Here is a 21,218-nt window from a genome sequence, read left to right on the forward strand (position 1 = left end):
TGAGGATCTAGGCTTCCTGGTGGCAGAAGGCATCACTGGCTGGTCACCATGCCTGGCTAGACAAAGCGTACAAGATACCTGCCCTGTCCTCACTGCCCTTCTGAAACGTTCTTCCCCTCCTTCAATCCTATTTCAATCATCCAGCTCTCTGAGCTCGTAACATACTTCACTCTTGGGATTTTACCCTATCCTTTCACTGGATCTCCTCCTCCTTCCTCAGACGAGTGGACCACCTCCATTAACCAGACATTTCTGCACTCAGGGCCCCTCTTCCCTACTGTGCCAATCTCAGCAGTGCCTGCCCGCTGGCAAAGATATGCGAGGTGAGTAAGGGTGGGCAGCTGCAACCGACCAGTCTCACAGGAGCCAGAAGGATTAATTGCACAGCATCAAAGGATGAGGAGCTAATATAAAAATCTCCCAACCTTCAAGTTGCAGTGTGCTTTTTGCTCACAGCACTCTTTTCTTTCCAGACTCCTACATACGTGGCTGTTGTGTTTTGGACTCGTTTGGCCAAGGACTCCGTCTGACCGGGATCTCAAACCTTAGTGTGGACAGTAATGTTTTCTATAACATTTCAGGCCATGGGCTTCTACTGGGTAAGTGAAGCAGGAAAATAACTATCCTACATGTAACAGCAACATGTGCTGATTACCATTTGCAGGAAAATGCCTTTGGAGGAAAAAATGGCAGATTCTTAACTGCACCCTGAGAACTTTAATCACATCTTCTGCATTTTCTGGTACCAGTGAATCTGGAATAAAGCTCCCACAATTCCACATGCAACACCTAGCAGCTATTTCCATTTGACCATACGCTCTCTGTTTCTTTAGGTCAGTCTTCACTTGATCTGGATCCCTTTTTTTTTCTTTAGCGTACAAGTGGAAGAAGATTTTTTTGTCAGAGAATTGATTTGTCTGTCTTTGGAAGAGCACCATTATGCAATTTTTTAGACCCCAGTTCAGTGAGGCATTTAAAAGCATACTTACCTTTAACTTCAGTCATTTGACATCGAAGATAATGGAGTGAAAGCATATGCTAAAAGTTAAGCAGAGGATTTAGCACTTAAATAAATTGGAGCTTGGAGCAACAAAAATGTTAAACAACAAAATATTTCTCCTAACCAACCATCAGGAGACTGACTTGTAGCATCTTCTGCTGGGATCTCATGTTGCCTGAATACCTAAAGAAAGAGCTTGATTCCTGTTTTCCACCAGAGATGGGATAAAAATGACCAATTTTAAGATAAACAGAGGGGAGAAAAAAAGCCTTCAGTCCTGATCCTGCAGTTACACACACAGAGTGAGTCCCTGTGCTAGGTCTTATATATAAATATAATGAGAAGTGATAGATTTCGATTTAAACAGAGGAGACTATAAAATGAGAGTGATTGTACGCATCTCACAGATGAGGAGAGCTGGCTCAGAGAGATGCAACAACTTGCCCAAGGTGATGCATAGAGTCCCTGCGGCTGTAGGGAAGCAGAACAAGATCTCCAGCCTGCCAGCATGCCTTGGCTCACTCGTGCTAGGACATGCATCTGAGTTAAAGGACTCTGGGCTGAGCTGAACGTTTCCACTGAAGTTCCAGCCTGAATACACCTTATGCCCAAGGTGTCTTTAATACCTTCACTGTCAGCAGCTTCAGAGGGTCTGATGGATGAATTTATACATCATTTTGTTGCCTGTGAAGGAATATTTATTATAGCTGGCTATTTGCAGCTCCAGAATTGGACTCCCTCAGTGATTTCATCTAAAACTCTTATTTTCAGGAGGTTTGCAAGACAGTCATAAAAACTCGCTCTGGGCTTAAAATTAATTGACACATCGGGTCTCAGCTTGGAAGCCAAGACCTTTTTTGCCACCTCAAAAACCTACATGGCTGTCAAAAGGACTGCTTTAAGATCCTGTTCGTGCTCTGGTAGTGGTATTGTTTGTAGTAAATACAAACTGGAAAGGAAATATTTCCTAAATGGATCTTGTTTCAGAAATGGAGAAAGGCTCAAAAGACTGAGAGGAAGGCTAAAAATAATTACTGCCATCCCCAAAACAAAGAGCATCGGTTTTTGTGTGAAGTGGCTTACATTTGAGGAAGTAATGATTGTGGAAGGGATCTGTATTGGAATAGAACTTGAGCAGGTGTAGTTGAAGATAATAATTTATGTTTGATAAACAAAACTGAATAGATTTTATTTGCTCCTGATGTGAGCCAGACAGAGATGTTCCACTTTGTATTCTACTTCCAAAACACCAGAGTGGGGGCACATGTGCTGATGTGTGCTTATTTGGACTTGACTTGTATGGGACTGACCACTTTTTGCTGTTGGGTAGCACATTTCTTTAGGTTTAGTTTAAAAAGAGATTTCTTTTTTTTTTTTTTCTTCCTACTTCAATACTGTTACTAGTTCTGGGGCACCCCATGACTCTGAGTTGTGTGATCAATTGGTTGATTGATTTTTTCCTTTTTCTTCTCATTCTTCATTGCTTAGGGGGGCAAACCCCCCACTTTTATGCAGAGTTGTATCAATTGTTTTTAAGTCTATTTAGAAGTTTTCTGAGATGTAAGTAGGGCAGTGGATGGAGACACAGGAGATAGACCGGACTTTGAATTCTGGTACTGCCAGAAGCGTGCCTGTATGTGCACAGGTGAGCCACTTCCCTATTCTGAATCTCTCTTTTTCCAACTGTAAATGTGCTTTATAATATAACTTTTATTCATTTTCTCCATAAACTTGTGGTAAAGTAAGGCTGGTCTTACACTCATATATAACACCTGATACAGGGCTTTGTGCAAATTGAATTACAGAATCATGGTCTCTATTGCCTCTTTGTAGAAGATGTATTGTAGTATTGCTTTCCCTGATTGTTTTGATCTCATTAGAGTGTAAGCTCTTTGTGGCAGAAATTGTTTTTTATCATATTTAGAATGTTGATCAGATCCTGCTTGTGGCCCCCTGACATTTCTGAAGCACACATCCTTTCCCTTTCCATGCTGTGTACCACTGTGCTGAGCAACCATGGCAGTCTTTAACTATCTATCTCACAGCCATCTTCTGCTGCGTGTTAAACACAGGTTTCCAAGTGCTTTTCAAACAGTGATTTACACCAGTTACCAGGGAAAACTAATTCCCAGGTGGGCCACGCCAGCAAAGCAGGCAGGACAAAGCCCAGCAAGTTCTGTGACTTGTATAATAGAGGACTTCCAGCTATATTTACATTTCTGCTTCCTTCTTTTTTTTTTTTTTTTTTTTTTTAAGGAGAAGGACTAGAAGAGGGGAACAGAGTCAGTAACAACATAGTGATTGGCCTTTCTGGAACAGACGGTTTATCCAACATTGAGACACTGTCACCAGCAGGAATCTACATCAGGGCTCCTGCCAACCATATCAAGGTAAGAAGTTCAGGTGTAAAAAATAACATTTCTTTTCTAATCAAAGATATCAGAAAGACATGGAGCTTCATTTATTTGGTAGATCATATACACAACATTTGCTTCTTGGCTGAGCTGCCAGAAATTATACTTGTGATGGGACATTAAAACAAGTGCATATTACAAAACAAACTACTTTCATGGGCAAATTTATTACTGAAAACTTTACTGCACTTGACTGGAACAAAATATTGCAGTGAGATCCTTCATCCTGGGATACTTTAAAAAGTTGCTTTATTTTCTAATACTCATGGATTCATAAAAACTGGAAAAAAGCTTAGGCTCAGCTTCTCTAGATTTTTTTCCCACTTCTGGCATTATAAGAAAAAAAATCTCAATTTTAATGGACTGATGACAAACACACTAAAATCCAGCAATATCAAATGCAACTCTGTCTGGATTTAAAATGACAACTTATGAACAGCCCACGATTTGCATTGCAGGGTGAGAAGGACAATGTGTTCCCTGTCCTGTGAAAATGACATTGATTTTTAAAGAAATAAAGCTTCTCTATTCTAAATAGTGATGAAATATCAGACTCTTAAAAAGATAACAGACTAACAACCCTCACATCAAAAAGTTGAGCTCAGTAAAAAACTTTTTATTCACTAATAGTCTGATGCTTGCTTTTAGTTCATACTTTTTTCTTTTATTCAAGTCACTTACATTACAGAATAAAGAGTCACTTTTAAGTGTTTCATAGGGAAAAAAAAAATATTTTCAGCAATTTCAAACCATTTTCCCTTCCCAACTATTTTAAGTCTGGAACTTCATTGAAACTGACCTTTCTCACCACAGTTTCAGTTGTGACAAATGCATATTTTCATTAAAATAAAATTCCTAACCTGTTCTACTGCTAAACCACAAAACCCAAACCAATTATTAACTGTATGTAAAGACCTAATCGCCCCCTGGGCTTCTGTTCCGAGAGGAAAGAATTGCAACCAAATTTGGAGGTGAAAAAGAGACCAACACATTTCCTATGTTAGCATGAAGACAATAGTCCTTAGGAAGAAGGAGAGGACTTTTCTGCAATTCCCTCAAGGGCATATTTATCATTTTTGAGACCATCAAATATGGTTAAAAAATACAACAACTAGGCAGAATCACATGAATTTCAGCTCTGCTAAACACAGAGTTTTGTACTATCATGCACTGACTTACCCTGGAGCTGTCTACTCCATCGCCAGTGGCTCAGCTTTTGAAAAGGTTTGCTGCAATTATCTCTACGGGTACGTGTGAACTGACTGTGGTCGGTTTTCAGCACATTTATTTAGCTCTCTCGGTTCACATGTCTTTGTACATATGCCCAAAGCTGCATCTGTGGCTGTGTACCCGAACATCAGGGTTAAGCCTGCTCTCCAGAGATGTGCTACTCAAGGCAGAATAGCAGATGGCCCTTGAAGGGTTGCTGATAAACCTCATTGTTGGCAGTCTCTTGGAGTGGGCTGTTTGAGGCATTACAGCAGCAAAAGGAAAATATGAAGAAGTTGCCTAGCTTAAAATTGTTATTAGCTGCACTTACTGTTCTACAGTACCAAACAGAGCTCAGTAGAAGACATGAAAGGACATGGATATTAAGAGAAAAGAAATCACACTTCTTCCAAGCAAAACACCTGTGTCTTGTGGACTTTTTCCTAGTACAATAATAATCACTAAATGCAAGAGATACTGGTCCAGCACCAGCATTGTGATGTTACAGAGTTTCAGCACCTTTTAACTGATCAAATGCGTCAAGAACTGGATATTGTTTTTTAGGAGTTTATAATCTTAATTTAATAAGGAGGTTTGAAGAATGTAATAAGAAAGACACATCTTCCCACTGCCTGGTTTCCAGGTCATGACATGGAATAGAAATTTCCCCCTCTAGATTTTAATTTTAGGTGGTTGTTGGGTTTTGTGTTTGTTTGCTTTTTTGTTGTTGTTGTTTTCAGATTGTTGTCTTTCAATTACTGGTTTTAAACTTACAGGCTGCAATCTTTAAGGCAAGGACTACAGCTAAGATAGACAGAGAACTCTAGGTCCATATTGTATTACATCTGTTCATGTTGGGTTAAGCTTTCCGCAGTGAGTCCTCCAATAATATTTTCATAACTACTCAATTTACCTGGGAGCCTAAATTTGCATCAGTGACTGAAGAGCTTAAATTTCCTTGAAAATCAGTGGTCTCCTAAACTGTGTTGAAATTAGGACACAGCAGCCACTCAAACCTGAGCCTACAAAGACATTCAGAGACCCAATTCCCACTGGTTTCCATTTGGCTTAAGCTCTTAAGTGCATTTGTGAATCAGGCTGTAAGATAAAATGTTATACTCATATAGTATAAGTGCAAAATGATTATTACAAAGTTAGTTTTTGAGGTTTTTTAAATAAAGTACAGAAGCACTCGTTATCAGTTTTCAGTGTCATAAGACAATTTCATTAGCAGGTTGGTTTCTTGCCTTTTAAATGCTATCAGCATGAGGAATTGAAGCTGCTCCTCTGATATTGGCTCTTTTGTCACTAAAATGCATGCCCTATGTCCCTGGTTTTCTTTTTGTGTGCAGGAAAAAAAAAATTATTTATTTTTTTTTCTCTTGGTTCTCTTGGGTCCAGTGGGTCTTGGACCTTTTGTAGTAACTTCCTATTCATAAACATTCAATGCCCTTAAATCCCAGAGCTAGCGTGCAGTGTTCATGCGTAACAACGTATGGACTGGGTTTAAGAAATTCAACAAGCATCCTCCCTTTCCTTTCTTGCCATGGTGTTGAGGACTGGGAAACAGCTTAAATGAATGAACGGGGTGGAGATCAGCCTGTGTTTCTGTGTCAGAGGAGTGACTGATGGTCACGCTGTTGATAAAAGAATTTGTTTCCCAATATCACCCAACCCAGCCATTCTCCACAGTACCAAAGAGGTGAGGCTGCATCTGTTTGGCACCAATTTTTTCTCACCATTTCATCCCTACCAAGATCTTATCTAAAACCTTCTACAAGGTGAGCGCATTTTTGGGGTACTACTCGCATCCTACCAGGTTCTGAAACTGGGAGAGCTTTAATGTCATCTTTAAGGTCAATAGTTTGAGTCCCAGCTATCTAAAAGAAATTCATGAAATATTTACATCAGCAGTGTTGTACGGTTAAGAGACACTTAAACCGTCAGCCACTTTATTTTACTGACTTGCGATGCAAACCTCCAGGTATTTGGCATGCTTGGGGAGGTAATTTCTCTCTGGAATTTTGGTTGCACGGACATTCGTAATATACTGACTTCCACAAAGAATTGATTTCCACACAAAATTCCCTGCTTGCCTAAAACCCCTGCCCTCCAGCCACTAGCTGGCTGAATAAATATGCAGGTTTTTTCCTTATGAATCATCTGTAGAACGCACGATTGGAGTCGCAAGTAAAAGATCCTGAAATAATGTGACTGGACTGCAGAAGTAGTTTGTTAAAGGAAAAGAGTCTGTGGCTGCACTTTCAGAAAAAGCAGCAGTTTTACCAGGGGATAGAGAAAGCAGTGCTTTGGGTATTGATACCTCTTTGTGGCTTGACAGATGTCAGAGATCACGACTGCAGGGAACACACTTGGATTGGTCAGAAGCAAGTAATTGGTATATGGAGGCTTTCACCTCTAGGTCACCAGGCTTGGCTTTGATTTGGACCATCAGGGACCAGAAAGTCATTAGTGTTTTAACACTGTCCGATGACCTATGAATGGTAGTGGTGGGTGTCAGTCCCGATGTTAGAGAACAAGTTCTCCTTATAGCTGCAGGAAAGATCATCTTAGACTCCCCTTAGAGAACTAGATACCTCCAGAGAGCAATTAATCCTATCTAAGATAGACTAGAAGACTTGTCCTCTGGACATGTCTATGCCTTATTTTCTCCTGGAAAGGGAGCCTAGGTTTACCAGCCTGGACTTCAGCATCAAATTTTTACACATCTAAGGTAGGTGAGAGGGATCATGCCTAGATATGCACATGAAAACGTTGCTGTATGGACACCATCTAAACCCAACTAAGTTTGCTGCCGAAATGAAGCAGATAAGAGCAGGTTTTTGCCCTAGAGTAGAAAAGCTCCTAACCCACTATATATAACCCACAATAACCCACTTGCTACAGACTCTGTAAGTACCAAACTCCTAATTTCAAGGCCAGGTAGACCTTATGTTCACTTATTTTTCACCTCTTGCAATAATACAAAGAATGCAACTCCATAGTTTCTTCACTAAGAGATATTCAGTGAAAATAACTTACAGCACATTGTCCAACGGTTATTCACTTACCTTGTTAAAAAAAAATCCAAAAAAAGTAATTTACCACGGACCTGAGTAAGTTCTGTTGTTCAGCCACTGACATATCCTGAAGATGTAGTTCTCTGTTTTCTCTTGACTTTTAGGTGGTCTCACTTTTTCATGCCAATGTTGTTTCCTTTTGCTGTATTTGCTTTAGGAGATATGAGAAAGATACAGATTGAGAAGTAAATCAATAAACTGAGTAGTTTGTGATTTACCTTTCTTTCATGACATTCCTTTCCTACTTAGAGAGGATTTTATAGAGGTAAGAAGTTTTCCATACACTTGTTTTTCTTACGTACTTGAAGAATTATGGCAATACCATTTTTCTGTCATTTCTTTCTGTTCCTTGGCCAACCCTTGTTGCCTGGCTTGAGAACAGGTTTATTTAAGGCTGGTCCAAGGACAGAGCAAAACCAGGACACAACTGAGGACACAGAAATCAGGTACCAGCTTCTACCAGCCAGACTTACCAGAATTTGAATGGACCTCAGTTGGGATTTTAATTTGGGTTTGTCTTAAGTTTATTTTAATTTCCAGAAATCTGTGGTAATCTTTTTTTCACAGTCACATATGCTTCTCTGCAGGGTAACACAGTGAGTGCTGCTGGATATGGCTATTTCTTTCATCTCTCCCCTGAGGGACCATCCAAAATACCTCTCCTGTCCTTCAGTGAGAACATAGCTCATTCCTGCCAAAGGTACTTGGGGAATTTAGTTAAAGAGATTTTTCTTCAGTGCATAGTAATGCTAACTATAATTCCAGTGGTGAGCAGAAAAGGTTTTGCTCCTCCTCTCCAGACTTTTTTTTTTTTTTCTTTTTAATTTTGCACCCTTTCAAGGCTTCCTCTCTTGTAAGCAGAGTTCTCCTCAGCAGAACAGCATCAGTGTTTGACAGCAATGTGTTTGGGGTTGTTTTTCAGGGTTTGATCCTGTATGGCTTCCTCAGTAGTTTCAATACGGTCCTTTCTTCTTCACTCACTAGCCCAATTTGTTAACTTGCAGCATTTCCCAGTGCTGCTAACAAGCTCCTCCCTTTTACCCCCTTGTTTAAATGATCCCAATGTAGTTTAAGGTGCCACATTTAACACATTTCTTCATCAACCATTTAACAGCAAAGCACTGAAGCATGCGCTCATGTGTTGAATTGAAAGCTCATTTTTAATTATACCAGACGTTTCAAGCAGAAGAGGGTGGCATGCAGGAGAACAGATACACAATTTCTTACACTCCTTTAACATCTCCTTCAGGCCACCATTAGAGGCTTTACATGGGCTTACACAACCTGGAGTGGCATTTCTTACCTCCAGATGCTTTATATCATAGCAGCATGAACACTCAACTATTAGGATTTAGCCTCTGATTAAGTAGATTGAAGAGACTAATCACTTTGCAGTCCAACGGGATAAAAGTTGCTGTTTGTATGTCAGACATTACATATAACAGTTGTTCCTGTAGCATCCAGGAACATTCACTAGGGCTTTTGCCTGTACTTTCCTAAAAAAGAAACAATACTAAAAAATGACATTGTACTAAAAGTCAGTGGATAGAGTCACTGAATTTTGAGGAAATCTGGATATTAAATCTGGATTTAAAACCTCTGAGAAGGTCAAACCAAGGGCTGCATTCAGGAACGCATGCATTTGGAATGTACTCCAATTTGGCTGAATCCAAGCTATAGAAAAGAAAATCTGTCCAGATTCATGTTAGGCTCATCTGAAGGGGACACTGGTTGAAAACTCGTGAGCACAGTGGGGTATTTTGCAGGGAGCATCTGTCAGTGGTACTTAGCCCTGGCATGGGTAATTTTGAAAATACTAGGGGGAAAAAAAAAAGTATGCTCTCCAGCATGATTAGATACCTAAAATAAATATTGCTATCCACAGGTTTTGATTTGGAAGAAATTATAAAGTCTCATGCAGAGAACTGTTGAAGATTTAAGGTTTTAGATATCAGAATGATTAATAGAAAAATCTTCTCATGAATACATGCACTGTAAAGAAATAGTCTATTTCACTTTCTTTCCTAAACAGGTATGGGTTGCTGGTGTACCCTGAATATTTGCCAGACACCCCAAACAAACCTGTTCAGTTCAACAACTTCACAGCTTGGAGCAGCCAAGGTGGAGCACAGGTACGCTTGTCCTGACCATCCTCTGTGGAGCTCAGGATCTTTGCAAGAATATCACCTCTATACTGACTTCATCTTTTAAGGTGGCAAATAGGCCACAAGTATGGTAAGTTCTTGTTCCCATATGTCCATCAGCTGGAGGCTCCTATTTTGGTGATAAAGCCAGAAACACAATTTGGGTGAGGTCTCCTTACTGCTTCAGTGCAGAGTTAGTGCTACTTTCATCAGTAGCTGGTGTCCTCTGTAATCATCTAACGTATGTCTGCCACTATAATCATGGAATCACAGAATGATTTGGGCTGGAAGGGACCTTAAAGATCACCTAGTTCCAACCCCCTGACATGGGCCGGGATACCTTCCAGTAGATCATGCAACCAAAAAAATCCTTCCAGTGGATTGGGGCTATTCGTAAAGATTGCAGTTGTTAGAGGATCTGTTACCCTCATGGGGTTAATGGTTTCCATGGGAATTTTTTTAATCTTGTTAAAAATGTACACTTTTTTTCTTCGTGTGATTTGTTTGACTTCACTTTCCAGCTATTGTAGCTCACTATTATTTAATCTGATTAACAAACCCACACCACCTTTTATTATATGATACTTTCTTCCCATATCAGTGCTTAGAGGCTGTGATCCTCTTAACCTCCTGTCTGATGACCTGAACAGATCGTACGTTTCTCTGTGAGGCACGTTTTCTAGTCCAACCCATCCTATGGCTCTTCCTTTGAAGGTGTCCAATTTTTCAGTGTGTTTTTTCCAGACCGGTGCATTCTCTTTCTGGAAAAGCTTATTTGTATGAAAAGAAGTAAAACATAAGGATGTTTTCCAGTTTGGTTTTTGTGGTTTTTCTCTGCCTAACTTGTAATTTCTTTATATGTTACTGACCTAGCATACATTAGTAACTAAGTTTATTCTGCTTCTTTCCATGGGCTCCCTGTAGGAACCGCCTTCTTGCTGTTAGGTGTCTGTAAGAAGTACCTCTGGTTATTTTCAGGGCATCTTTCTGCCACAAACATTAACTTCTTTACCCCAATATTTTTTCCCACTAATAAACCCCAACATATTTAGAGCACTTTTACCCTGTTTATTACTAATTGACAGGTTTGATTTTCTTTCATGCTGTTCTTTTTTCTTTTAACACGAAAATAAGTTAACAGAATGTAGAGATTTTTGTATTATTAATTGAAAGCAGAAACTATACATTAAGGTGAAATTCTCAAATACTAAACATACATTCAACAATTTTATGTGTTTTTGCACTTCCCCTTTCCATTGTATTTTAAGGAAAGCAGAGTTATAAACTAAAATATATTTTAATTTACTATTATTCCTTTATTATGCTTTAATATAGATTTTTAGAAGCAGTAACCTTGAACTCCAGCATTTCTGGATTTATGCTTGCAAAGACTTTGGCATTGACATGGTAGAAAGCCTGGGAAACACTTCTGTAGCCGATAGCGTTTTAATTGGACACATTGGGCAAAAGGTAAGCACTGCAGGAATTATTTCAATGTCTCTTGAGTTGCACAGCAGTCCTTCAAACAGGAATTTGAAGAAATAAGAAAGTAACCCTGAAGAACAGCCCCTGCTCCATGGAAGCTTGGGTAAAGCTTGGGTTTTAAATAGATCATATATAAAGATAAATACTTAAGCCCAGCTTCAGGATGAGGGTTGGGCACTGGTCTGTTTGCTTAGTCCTCTAACTTTCTTCCACCGCTTGGAAAGATGTAGCCTTCAGCAGCAGCACCTGCAAGGGACAATGATTTGGTGATGAAGTAGAGAAACTTGGAGCATCAGTACCACTCTCCCAACCTGCTGGAACCAAGGATTTTGTTGCTTCTACTGGCAGCAGCAGCAGAGAAATAACATTTGATCAGCTGCATCCTGCATCATTTTTCAGGCACTTCAGTCATACTAGCTGATGGTAGAGCTGAATAAACATCAGCTGTTGAGAAACCAGAGATTGCATTCTGCAGGAAAATTCAGTATTTTTTCCAAAAGTGTTTTTATTTCAGTATGAAGGTTTTGAAATTTTTTTAAAAGAATTTGAAACAAGGACTCTGATTTTTCTATTTGAATTTGGAACTATTACAAGATTTTATATCGTAATGCATATTCATGTATATTCTTTATGAAACAACATTCAAAAGTAAAAACAAAATCACACTTCTGTTCAACTTACGAGCTGAAGGATTTGAGTGAGATAAGTGTCAATTTTTTCCCTACTCATGTTTTTTTTTTTTTCCAAGATTGACATGGTCTCAGAAAAACCTTGGAATTTCACAAATCTGAATTTTTGAGAGAAATCATAATTATTATTTAAACAAGCTTTTCTAACATAAATGCCTGTATACCTTTTGCTATAATAAACAAACACCATTCAACCATACACAACTGGGTTTAATTTAGTGATTTAAGAATAACAAGGGAACAACAGATTTTATTTCTATCTTAGTTAACACTTTGTTTTTTTCTTCTCTCTCATAACATCTTCGGTCCACCTGGAACACAGAGTACTACTTTTTTGCTTGAGAAGGAAAAATGCCGTCAAAATGTAACATTTTTATTTATGCAGTAAATATTATCTTCTGCCATTATTTCTTTAGGCAGCCAGACAAAATCCTTCGGGTCCTACCAGGTTGTTAACAGATTAATAACATGGATAACAATGGAATTTTAGTTACAACTGGCCACAGCTGCTTGTTCATGATTTGAGGTCTTTTTTGCCCTGCTCAGTTTTCTATTGTTGTTTATGAAATTAATTTTCTCTCTGACTGGCAGAAAAAGAGTTTTAAATGAGTTTTCTTGAGAAGCTCACAGAAAGAACCCTCTGTACTAGGTCTATTGAAATCATGTAGCTCAGATAAAATCCTGGCTTCACCAGTCCAACCTTGCAGTATCCCAGTGATGCAATGAATTTCTCTCAGACACCAAAGGGTGGATGTCTTTGTTTTTCCTTTGCAGGATCCATGGAAGGACTCCAATGTTGTACTTGTTAAGAGATTTAGAGGCGCTCAGCTGTGCCTTGTTTCTTGCAGTACCCCAGGGGGGTGATTATCTTTGATTATCTCATGATAAGAGCCTCCTTGTCATAATTTACATCTTAATTTATGTAATTCTCTCTTTAATAATGATGTCTCTTTAATATCAATTAAAACTTTATGACATTAATTTAATGGGAACCTTGGATATTCCTCTTTGCTAGCCCTTCCAGTTTTTGAAAGAAGGGTGTTAAACTAAGATGGTTTTCTGGAAATATCAGGGCATTCAAAAATTGGGGCTTTGATCAACTAAAATGTTAGTGGCAGGACTAAATCCAGGGCCTGTAAAAGACAAGGGAAAGACTTTTGTTAGCTTCCTAGAGATTCAGCAAGCCTCTTCCATGCTTTCATAAAGCAACTCATTGTTCTTGTGGAGCCATTTGATGAGAAGCATTTCTTCCTGAAAAAGCAGGAGGTCTGAGACAGGTGGAATGTCTTGGGAGGAATTATCGCCTCACACCCTTCTTTTATTTGCTATTTATTTAAATAAAATAAATGAACTTAAAAAAAAAAAGAGGGGATGGGTGGGATGGAAGAACAGGCAAGTGTAAGCAAAAAACCAAGAGTCTTTCTGACTGATTTGTTACCAGCAGCCAGGGATTTCTGCTTAGGAGTGACTTGGACCAGGATGGCCCAAGGATCAGGACCATCTCAGAGTAAAAAAGGTGATGGAGCTTCTGTCTCTTGATGGGACTGAAGATAGCACCAGCTCTTCGAAGTAATAATCTGTTTATAACAGTTAATTTCATTCTGTGTTTTCAATTAAAGAGGATGTTTTCACAGATGGTAGATTTCTCGATTGATTCTCTACTACGGCTTTTAAGAGTTGTTCTTCAAAAGTGTTTATTGGCCTCAGAAGCCGTATCATGCAGTTCTGCCAGCCCTTCCTCCTCCAGGCTACTCACTAGCTCTGAGTACATCCTTCTTTCCAGCCCGTCTCCACGATAAATTGGCAGAGAGATGTACACTTCCCCTGTGTCATGGCCTACAATCACCACAAAATCTAGTTTGTCCATTGTGTTTCCCATCACTGGTGGGTTTCGCTCTTCCTTTCCACTTGTTGCTCTGATGGACCCTGAAGTCAACTAGAGCTTTGATGAGAGCCCGTCCCCAATCACACAAAAGGGCTTTGAATCTCAGCAGTCAGATTTTGCTTAGAAGAGAAATTAGAATGATTAGCTTTGTAGAGTAGAGTTATTTCCTGCCTGCTGGACAAGACAAGGTAAAGTAAAAGGGACTGTAAACAAATCTGCTCACCGTGCCTTCCAGGTGTATTCTTTCTTCCCAGGGAATGTGCAATTTCCTTTCCCTTTCAATGTCCAACTGTAACTACTACGCAGCAACCCAGACAAAGCAAACAAGACAATCACTGCCCTGAATGTAATACTATCACATACTGCAAATGGCGAATTAAACAGATGTTACTTGTCAGAATTTGCAAAGCAAGAGCTTAGATCTGTCCTTCAAACAGCCTCCATTGCCCCACAACCATGGGCTTGAGTGCAATCACATCCTTCTGTCCCAGCTGCTGCATCCTGGACTCATTAGACTTGGAGATTCACATGGTGATATGTTTCCCAGAGCTCTTCATTTCTTCATTGCAGGATAGGACCTGTATGTCAGCAGGACTAAAAACTCCCAAAAGATACCAGCTATTCATCTCCAACACAGCTTTCAGGAACTTTGATGAGAACACTTGCACAGCAATCAGGACTTGTTCTGGCTGTTACCAAGGGCAAGGTGAGTCTGATTTACACTTATTTAGCACAGTCCTTGGCTTCCTCCCGTTTCAGATTCAGATGTTTAGAAGTTTGTAGTTTCCACAGACAACCATTGATAGATATTTCCGCTGAATCCCACAAAAAGCACCGGGTAATGATGAAGAGTTACTGACCCAGTTTTGCTTTTGTAATCTTATCACTACGTTTGTTATGGGTGAATTATCAAGAGCTAGGTTTTGAGGTATTTGCATACCTGCTCCCCTAGGTTTCACTGTAGTAATAGTGAATTCAAAAGTGTCACTCCCTGTGATTCACTTCCCCAGCTGGGACAGATGGATAATAGCTCTTCCCCATTCACAGGGAGGTGGGGCATGAGATTTAGATTAGATGTTAGAAAAAAGTTCTTTACAGTGAGGGTGGTGAGGTACTGGCACAGGTTGCCCAGAGAAGCTGTGGATGCCCCATCCCTGGCAGTGTTCAAGGCCAGGTTGGATGGGGCTTTGGGCAACATGGGCTAGTGGAGGGTGTCCCTGCCCGCAGCAGGGGGTTGGAACTAGATGGGCTTTGAGGTCCCTTCCAACCCAAACTATTTTATGATTCTATCATGATATGTAAATGCAAGATAAATGCTGTGCTTGGTGTGCAGCTCAGACAAACTGAGAAAATCCCTGAGCTGGGATTGTAGAGATATGCATAACAACCAGTCTTCAGCAATACTCATCCTCTTTAATGTGTGCATTTTGCTGACATTGCTGGTGGGCTGAAGCAGACCTGTTAGCTGCTCTGCTCTGCATGGACTGAAGTTGCAGGTTCTTTCCAATCTCCTTTGGAAACAGCTTCATCACTTAGTTGAAGCCACATATTGCACATATTTTTTAGACAAAGGTAGCCTTATTTTTGCACTGTTTTCATTTTCTCAGTGGAAGGGGGTTTTATGCACTGACTTGTTTCTGCTTCCTCATTTTGGGAGGTAAAATTTCAAGAGCAATGATTTCTTTAATAGCTATGACACAACCTCGCAGAATTTCACCAAACTCTTACCTCAGGCCAGCCTAAACGTTAGGTGAATTTGCCTAAGATAACGTGTAAACTAACCATCCTTTTGAGCTTTAAAGAGTTACCCAAAGGCTCTATGAAGAATGTTTCAACTGCAGTTACCTCTTAAATATATTTATATATAAATGAATACTGCCCTACAATAACATAACAGAGAAAAAGACTTCAGGAGGTCAGATCAAAGGACAGAAGGAATAGTAAAATCTGACTCAGAGAGGCTACAGCTGAGAATAGGATAGTAACCAATGTGGTGCATGAACACTCATGCCAAAACTGACTTGTTATGGTCCATGGGGCAATGATTTTCTGACATTTCTGGAAATATTAATGTGTTCAAAAACTTCCTGTGTTTTAGCCTCCATGAGTATTCCTCCTTTTTTTGTGTCTATCTATCTGTGTTATAGTAATGAAAAGATCCTCCAGCCACACTTTTCAGCCCAGGCTTTATTGTGCCAGGTGTGTACATATGCACACAAGAATATTTACACACACATAAACAGTCCTTATTGCTAAAAAGAATTTACCTTATAAACAAGGCAGAAAGGATCTATAAGAATCACTGTTTTGGGGACTGTAATTTTTGGCAGTGGGACTTGTGAAGAAGCATTTGGAGTCACTGAGGAGCGGCTGGTAGAGCCAGGAGCAGCACCTGGATCAGAGGATTCTGTAATCACAAGTCCTGTCACAACAGGGTGCTGGACAGATTGGACCTGACCATAGCACAGCAATGGCAATTCCCCAAACCATCACTATTTATGAATTTATTTTCCTGAATCTCCTCTTCTTATTGACTCAGCAGACATTTTTCCAAAGAGAAAGTGAAATGAAGCTAGTCTCTTTTTATCCAGAGACATCTTCAGTTCTATTACTTGAAGAGGTCAGTCTCTGTTTCTGAAATGCCTTTTGTTCCCCCCAGGTGGGTTTACAGTGAGAACTGAACGTCTGACCTTCATCAACTCACCTTTCCAAGTCTCCTTCCCCTTTCCTCACTCCGCCATCCTTGAGGATATTGACGGCTCTGTCACAGGGCAGAGAGGAAGTCACCTCCTCCCTTCCACAGATATCCTTGTGGCATCTTGCACAGCCAGGGCCAACTTCAGTCAAGCTTCTGGTGGCAGTGTTTGTGGCACCGACCTTGTTTTTCATCGTATGTCTGTTCACCTGTAAGTAACCATTCCACTTCTGAAAAATCAGCATGGATGTTGCTTGCTATGTTTTATATTGAGAGAGCTGCTGGGTCTGAACACAGTCCCAAGACTCCTGCCTCTCTGCTGGGTCCTAAACTAGGTCAAAAGCCTGAGCACTGGCATACATTAGTCCATGATGTTGTCCACGTGGTCTGCGGCGCTGCTTTTGTTCTGGCTACTTATGAGAATTTTGTATACCAGTTGGCCTCCAGGCCAAAGGACAGTCTTTGGTTTATTTTATTTATTAATTTAGATATGGCCTGCCCAAGTTCAATTTTTTTTTCTATGTTCTCAGCAAGCTGTTTATCTTTCTTACCTTGGTAACCTGCCTTGATTTCTGTCCAGAGGCAATTTTAGCAATGTTAGGTAGGTCTTTAAGTGGAGGCTGTGGTATATTGCTATTTTGTCACTCTTCAAATTACCAGAGATATATAATCTGACCTTTGCAGAAATAAGAATCCAGCTCAAGGTGGGTACTGATGTTCAAAATGAGATCAATGGTCAAGCCCCGCACAGTCAGATATTTAGTGGGAAAATTGCAAACTTTGCCAGGATTTTATGTATTATGTTTTCTACTAAAACTGGATTCAACATTCTACGATTTCATGGGCTCAGCTCTCATGCCATGAACAGCCATATTGTATAGAAGTTATAATACGTTTATGATGTATTTAATGAAAAGAAAACTTTCCAGTAGATATGTTTCTGCCGCTCTGTTGGAGCCATGCCTTTCTCAGTCAACTCATCAGGACTTTCTGGTCTTTCTTTTTGCTGTTCTTTGCTTGCTGTGAGGTGAATTTAGTCAATTCAGATCATCAAACCTGATTAAAACTGACCCAGACTCACAACCTAAGCAACCTGTTTCAGTCTATACAGAGGCCAACCCCCACCTCGCTACTTCCTTTCGGGTAGTTATAGAGACTGATAAGGCAGGTGAGCCAGATTTGGTGGGTGAGACAGAAAGTCAAAATAAGTGAATTCAAATTGGGTTGAAGACATATAAATTTAGATATTGTCCTGAAAAACATGTGTTGTCACCATGTAGACATTGGCAATGTATCCCATTACAGCTGATGGAAACCTGCATCCTTGATTCGATTGCCCATGGAGAGATGTCTAGTGCCACTTAAAATGCCCTATGATATTTCCCTTGGCTTGTCACTCTGTGGCAGAAGGGCAAGGATCTCCTGGAGACACTGTCAGACCTGGCATCTCACACCAAAGTTTTTAATTGCTTGGGACATTTTAAGAAGCACTAGATGCCTCTGTTTCTTTGATCTTTCTCTTAGGGGCTGGTCAGCTGAACTGTCCTTTGAGCTTCTACTGACTACTTACTATGATGCTAGTGACTGTAATGGTCACACAACGCATATTTAAATATCAGTAGGCATTTAGATATCTCAGTCCTAAATTAAATGATGATTTTCCTCTACCTGTCTTCTACACTCGTTTTAGGGAAAATAAAACTCATGCAAGCACAGGAAGTGTTTGCACATCTGTACATGAACATATATACATAAGTGCAGTCTGTCTCTCTTTTTGACTTATTTTTGAACCCATTCCAGTTTCAGCTGTTTACACTGTTAAAGGCTCATAATGGTCCCTGGCACGATTCTGGCCCAGGACAGCTATCCCACACCCAAGCAATTTGTTAGTACAATTTAGAGGCCAACACAACCCTAGGAACCATTTCCAGTAGGGAAGTTTAGATGTCCTCATGCTGTTTTGGAGGCTGAAGGAGTTTGATCTTATGGATATGTCCAGGCCATGGCAGCTAGCCTCAAGGCCAGAAGGCAAGCCACAACATCAGAAGAGGTGTAGCCACAGGTCTCTGTCTGAGTGCTTACACACTCTATAAGTGGATGAGACACCGTTTTGTAGATCTGTCTACCTTTGTAGATATAAACATGTCTTACTATGTAGGGTATATGTCCTGGTATCTCTTTCACACTCCCAGTAAATCATGTCTACGACAGGTTTGCAACAGAATCATATAATCATAGAATCGTTTGGGTTGGAAGGGACCTCAACGATCATCTAGTTCCAACCCCTCCACCCTCCACTAGACCATGTTGCCCAAAGCCCCACCCAACCTGGCCTTGAACACTTCCAGGGATGGGGCATCCACAACTTCTCTGGGCAACCTTTTCTAGTGTCTCACAGAATGCCACTTTTGATTTTTGTTTTTAATTCTGGAGGGATACAAAATGGTTTTGCAGAGTTCAGCCTCCTACTGGCACTGCCTCATATCCCACCTTTGTAATAACGCAGTCCTGGGATACAGTCAGGTCTTTCCCATCAGCTTTGATGGTCATACAGCTCCCAAATACTGTCCCAGCTCACTTCTGCTGCTACATGTGCCTCCCCAAGCTGGACTTGTTCCTACCTTTGAGCAGCTGGGAACTAAAGGGAGCCAGTGGAGAAATATTGCTCAGCCAAGTACTACCACCACTTCTGTTACCCAAGGAGGACACTTGTGAATTCCTGGCATAAAAATAGAGGGAGTGGAAAAGGTTTTTAGTGATCTAAACACTACTCCTTCTTTTCTTCCCATGCTCATCTTCACTTCCCAGTGCCCTGCTCAACATTTCACTTTCTTTTTGAAGTGCAAGCCTGAACCAATATCTATTTTTTGCTGTTTCAGGTTAGTAGTACACAGGGAGAAATCCTGAAGTGCACTGTCAGAGGGCTGTTAATAATTCACATCTGTGTTATAATTTGTGTTTTAGAAGAAAAAAAACAAAACACCAACCATTCCCAAATACGGAAAAAAAAAATTTAAAAAATCACATGTTCCATTGAAGGGGAAAACTATAAGACCTTCAGCTACCTACAGGCTTTGCATGTGATTACTGTTTCTCATAATGAAAATAAAAGTCTGCAATAAATGAAGAGTTGTGAATCATTCTGATTTAACAAAATGAGTACTGGGTAGAAGACCAAATACAACTGTGCTAGATGTCTTTCTGGACCAGTTAACCATGAGGTCTTAAGCAAATCAATTCCCTTTCTAGTTTGCGTTTACCTTCATTACATGGACTACCAGCTCTTTGGGTTGATGCTGTGCAGGTGGATGGAGCTTCTCACAACATTGCCTGTAGTTTGATTTGAGCCCCTTTGGATACTGCCACCATGTAAATGTTAATAATTCATGATAGCTAATGTATTCAATACACTTCATTCCTCCTTGCATCAAAAGATGTTCAAGGAGTGAGTTCAAATAGGAGTTCATCTGCACCATTGCTGTTGAACTCTGTAAAAGTTTGAGCCCTGACATAAGCTTTGTCTTCCCCAATAAATTGCTTAAGAGTTTTAGATTAGTCATGTCAATGACCGGGCACTTCTCAATCAACCTTTTCTTTCAAGCAAGTCATCTGTCTTTCCCTTCTTTATTCTTCATCTACATGAGCTGGGAGTCAACATACATCTGAGATACGTGGCAGTCCAAGTAGCAGAGACCAGCTGTTAGCCTGTCCTCTAGAGGACCATGTACTTAAAGTAACCTGAGAGACCAAAAGCATCCTCTTGTGCTGCTTCCAGATCATCTCTCTTGAGTAGCTCCTACAAGCCAAATCTCTGTCATGTTAAGTTGAAAGACTGTCAGCATGCAGCCAAGTAAAAGCAGTGAGTCAGGGAGACTTCAGTCACAAGGACAGCGCTCCAAAATGGACCTGGTAGAGGAACAGGGTGGGGAATGAAAGGAGCTGGAGGGGATTAAGGATGAAAATTAATAAAATATCCACAGCATGACCAGAGGATGAGGGGGTGGAGGGAGAAGAAGAAAGGGTGAATTTTGTCCAGATGTGTTTGAAGAGTGTTCATAATAAAAAGGGAATAGTTTAGGATTAATACAATAAAACATGACCAGGAGCAACTTGCAGAGGTTGAGCAGAGAGAAGGAAGATAGGTGGGAGACAGGAAAAATTTCCTAACAATACAGCCTCTTGGATTCATCTAATCTCAGCAAAAAGATGAAAGTACTGTTGTTTGGCATTCTTCAGTTTCTAATGAGCAAACAATTAAAAATTGCTCTGGAAGAAATCCTTCTGTTGTGCTCTACCGGGCCCTGGAATATGCAACCAGATCTGCAACTTGCTAGTTCCTTGTACTTACCACTTGTGCTAAGTCCCTGTAGTCAGTGAGACAGAGATGTTATCACAACCGGGGATGAAAAACAGATTACAAGCCTCTGAACCCAAGCCTTAAACGCTGAACCCACATTTGCTGATCATCAGGTCAAAGTGATAGCACAAGAGCATCCTCATTTTGGCATGAAGTCACACTGCACAAGGAACTTTCAGGCAATACCAGTAAAACAGTCTCACCTCCTGTGCTGAGCAGCTCTCTCTTGGTCTAGAGTGGTACATTCTCTGCGCTCTTCA

The 21,218-nt window shown here is 40.3% G+C and overlaps 1 protein-coding gene across 10 annotated transcripts in view; it reads left to right on the forward strand.

Annotated features, from left to right (window-relative positions):
* PKHD1 (PKHD1 ciliary IPT domain containing fibrocystin/polyductin) overlaps positions 1-21,218 on the forward strand; it is a 272,265-nt gene that overhangs the window by 126,252 nt on the left and 124,795 nt on the right. For all 10 annotated transcript variants that reach the window (XR_012834978.1, XR_012834977.1, XM_075750415.1 and 7 more), the window contains 7 exons: positions 474-599; positions 3,257-3,390; positions 8,291-8,403; positions 9,736-9,835; positions 11,183-11,317; positions 14,477-14,612; positions 16,566-16,812. Coding sequence is in view for 8 of the 10 variants with exons in the window: in XM_075750415.1 (XP_075606530.1) it covers positions 474-599; positions 3,257-3,390; positions 8,291-8,403; positions 9,736-9,835; positions 11,183-11,317; positions 14,477-14,612; positions 16,566-16,812 (991 nt within the window). In the remaining 2 variants the exon portion in view is untranslated. The remainder of the gene's footprint in view (positions 1-473; positions 600-3,256; positions 3,391-8,290; positions 8,404-9,735; positions 9,836-11,182; positions 11,318-14,476; positions 14,613-16,565; positions 16,813-21,218) is intronic.

The sequence above is a fragment of the Balearica regulorum genome, chromosome 3 (genome assembly GCF_011004875.1).
Source record: "Balearica regulorum gibbericeps isolate bBalReg1 chromosome 3, bBalReg1.pri, whole genome shotgun sequence".
Lineage (NCBI taxonomy): Eukaryota > Metazoa > Chordata > Aves > Gruiformes > Gruidae > Balearica > Balearica regulorum.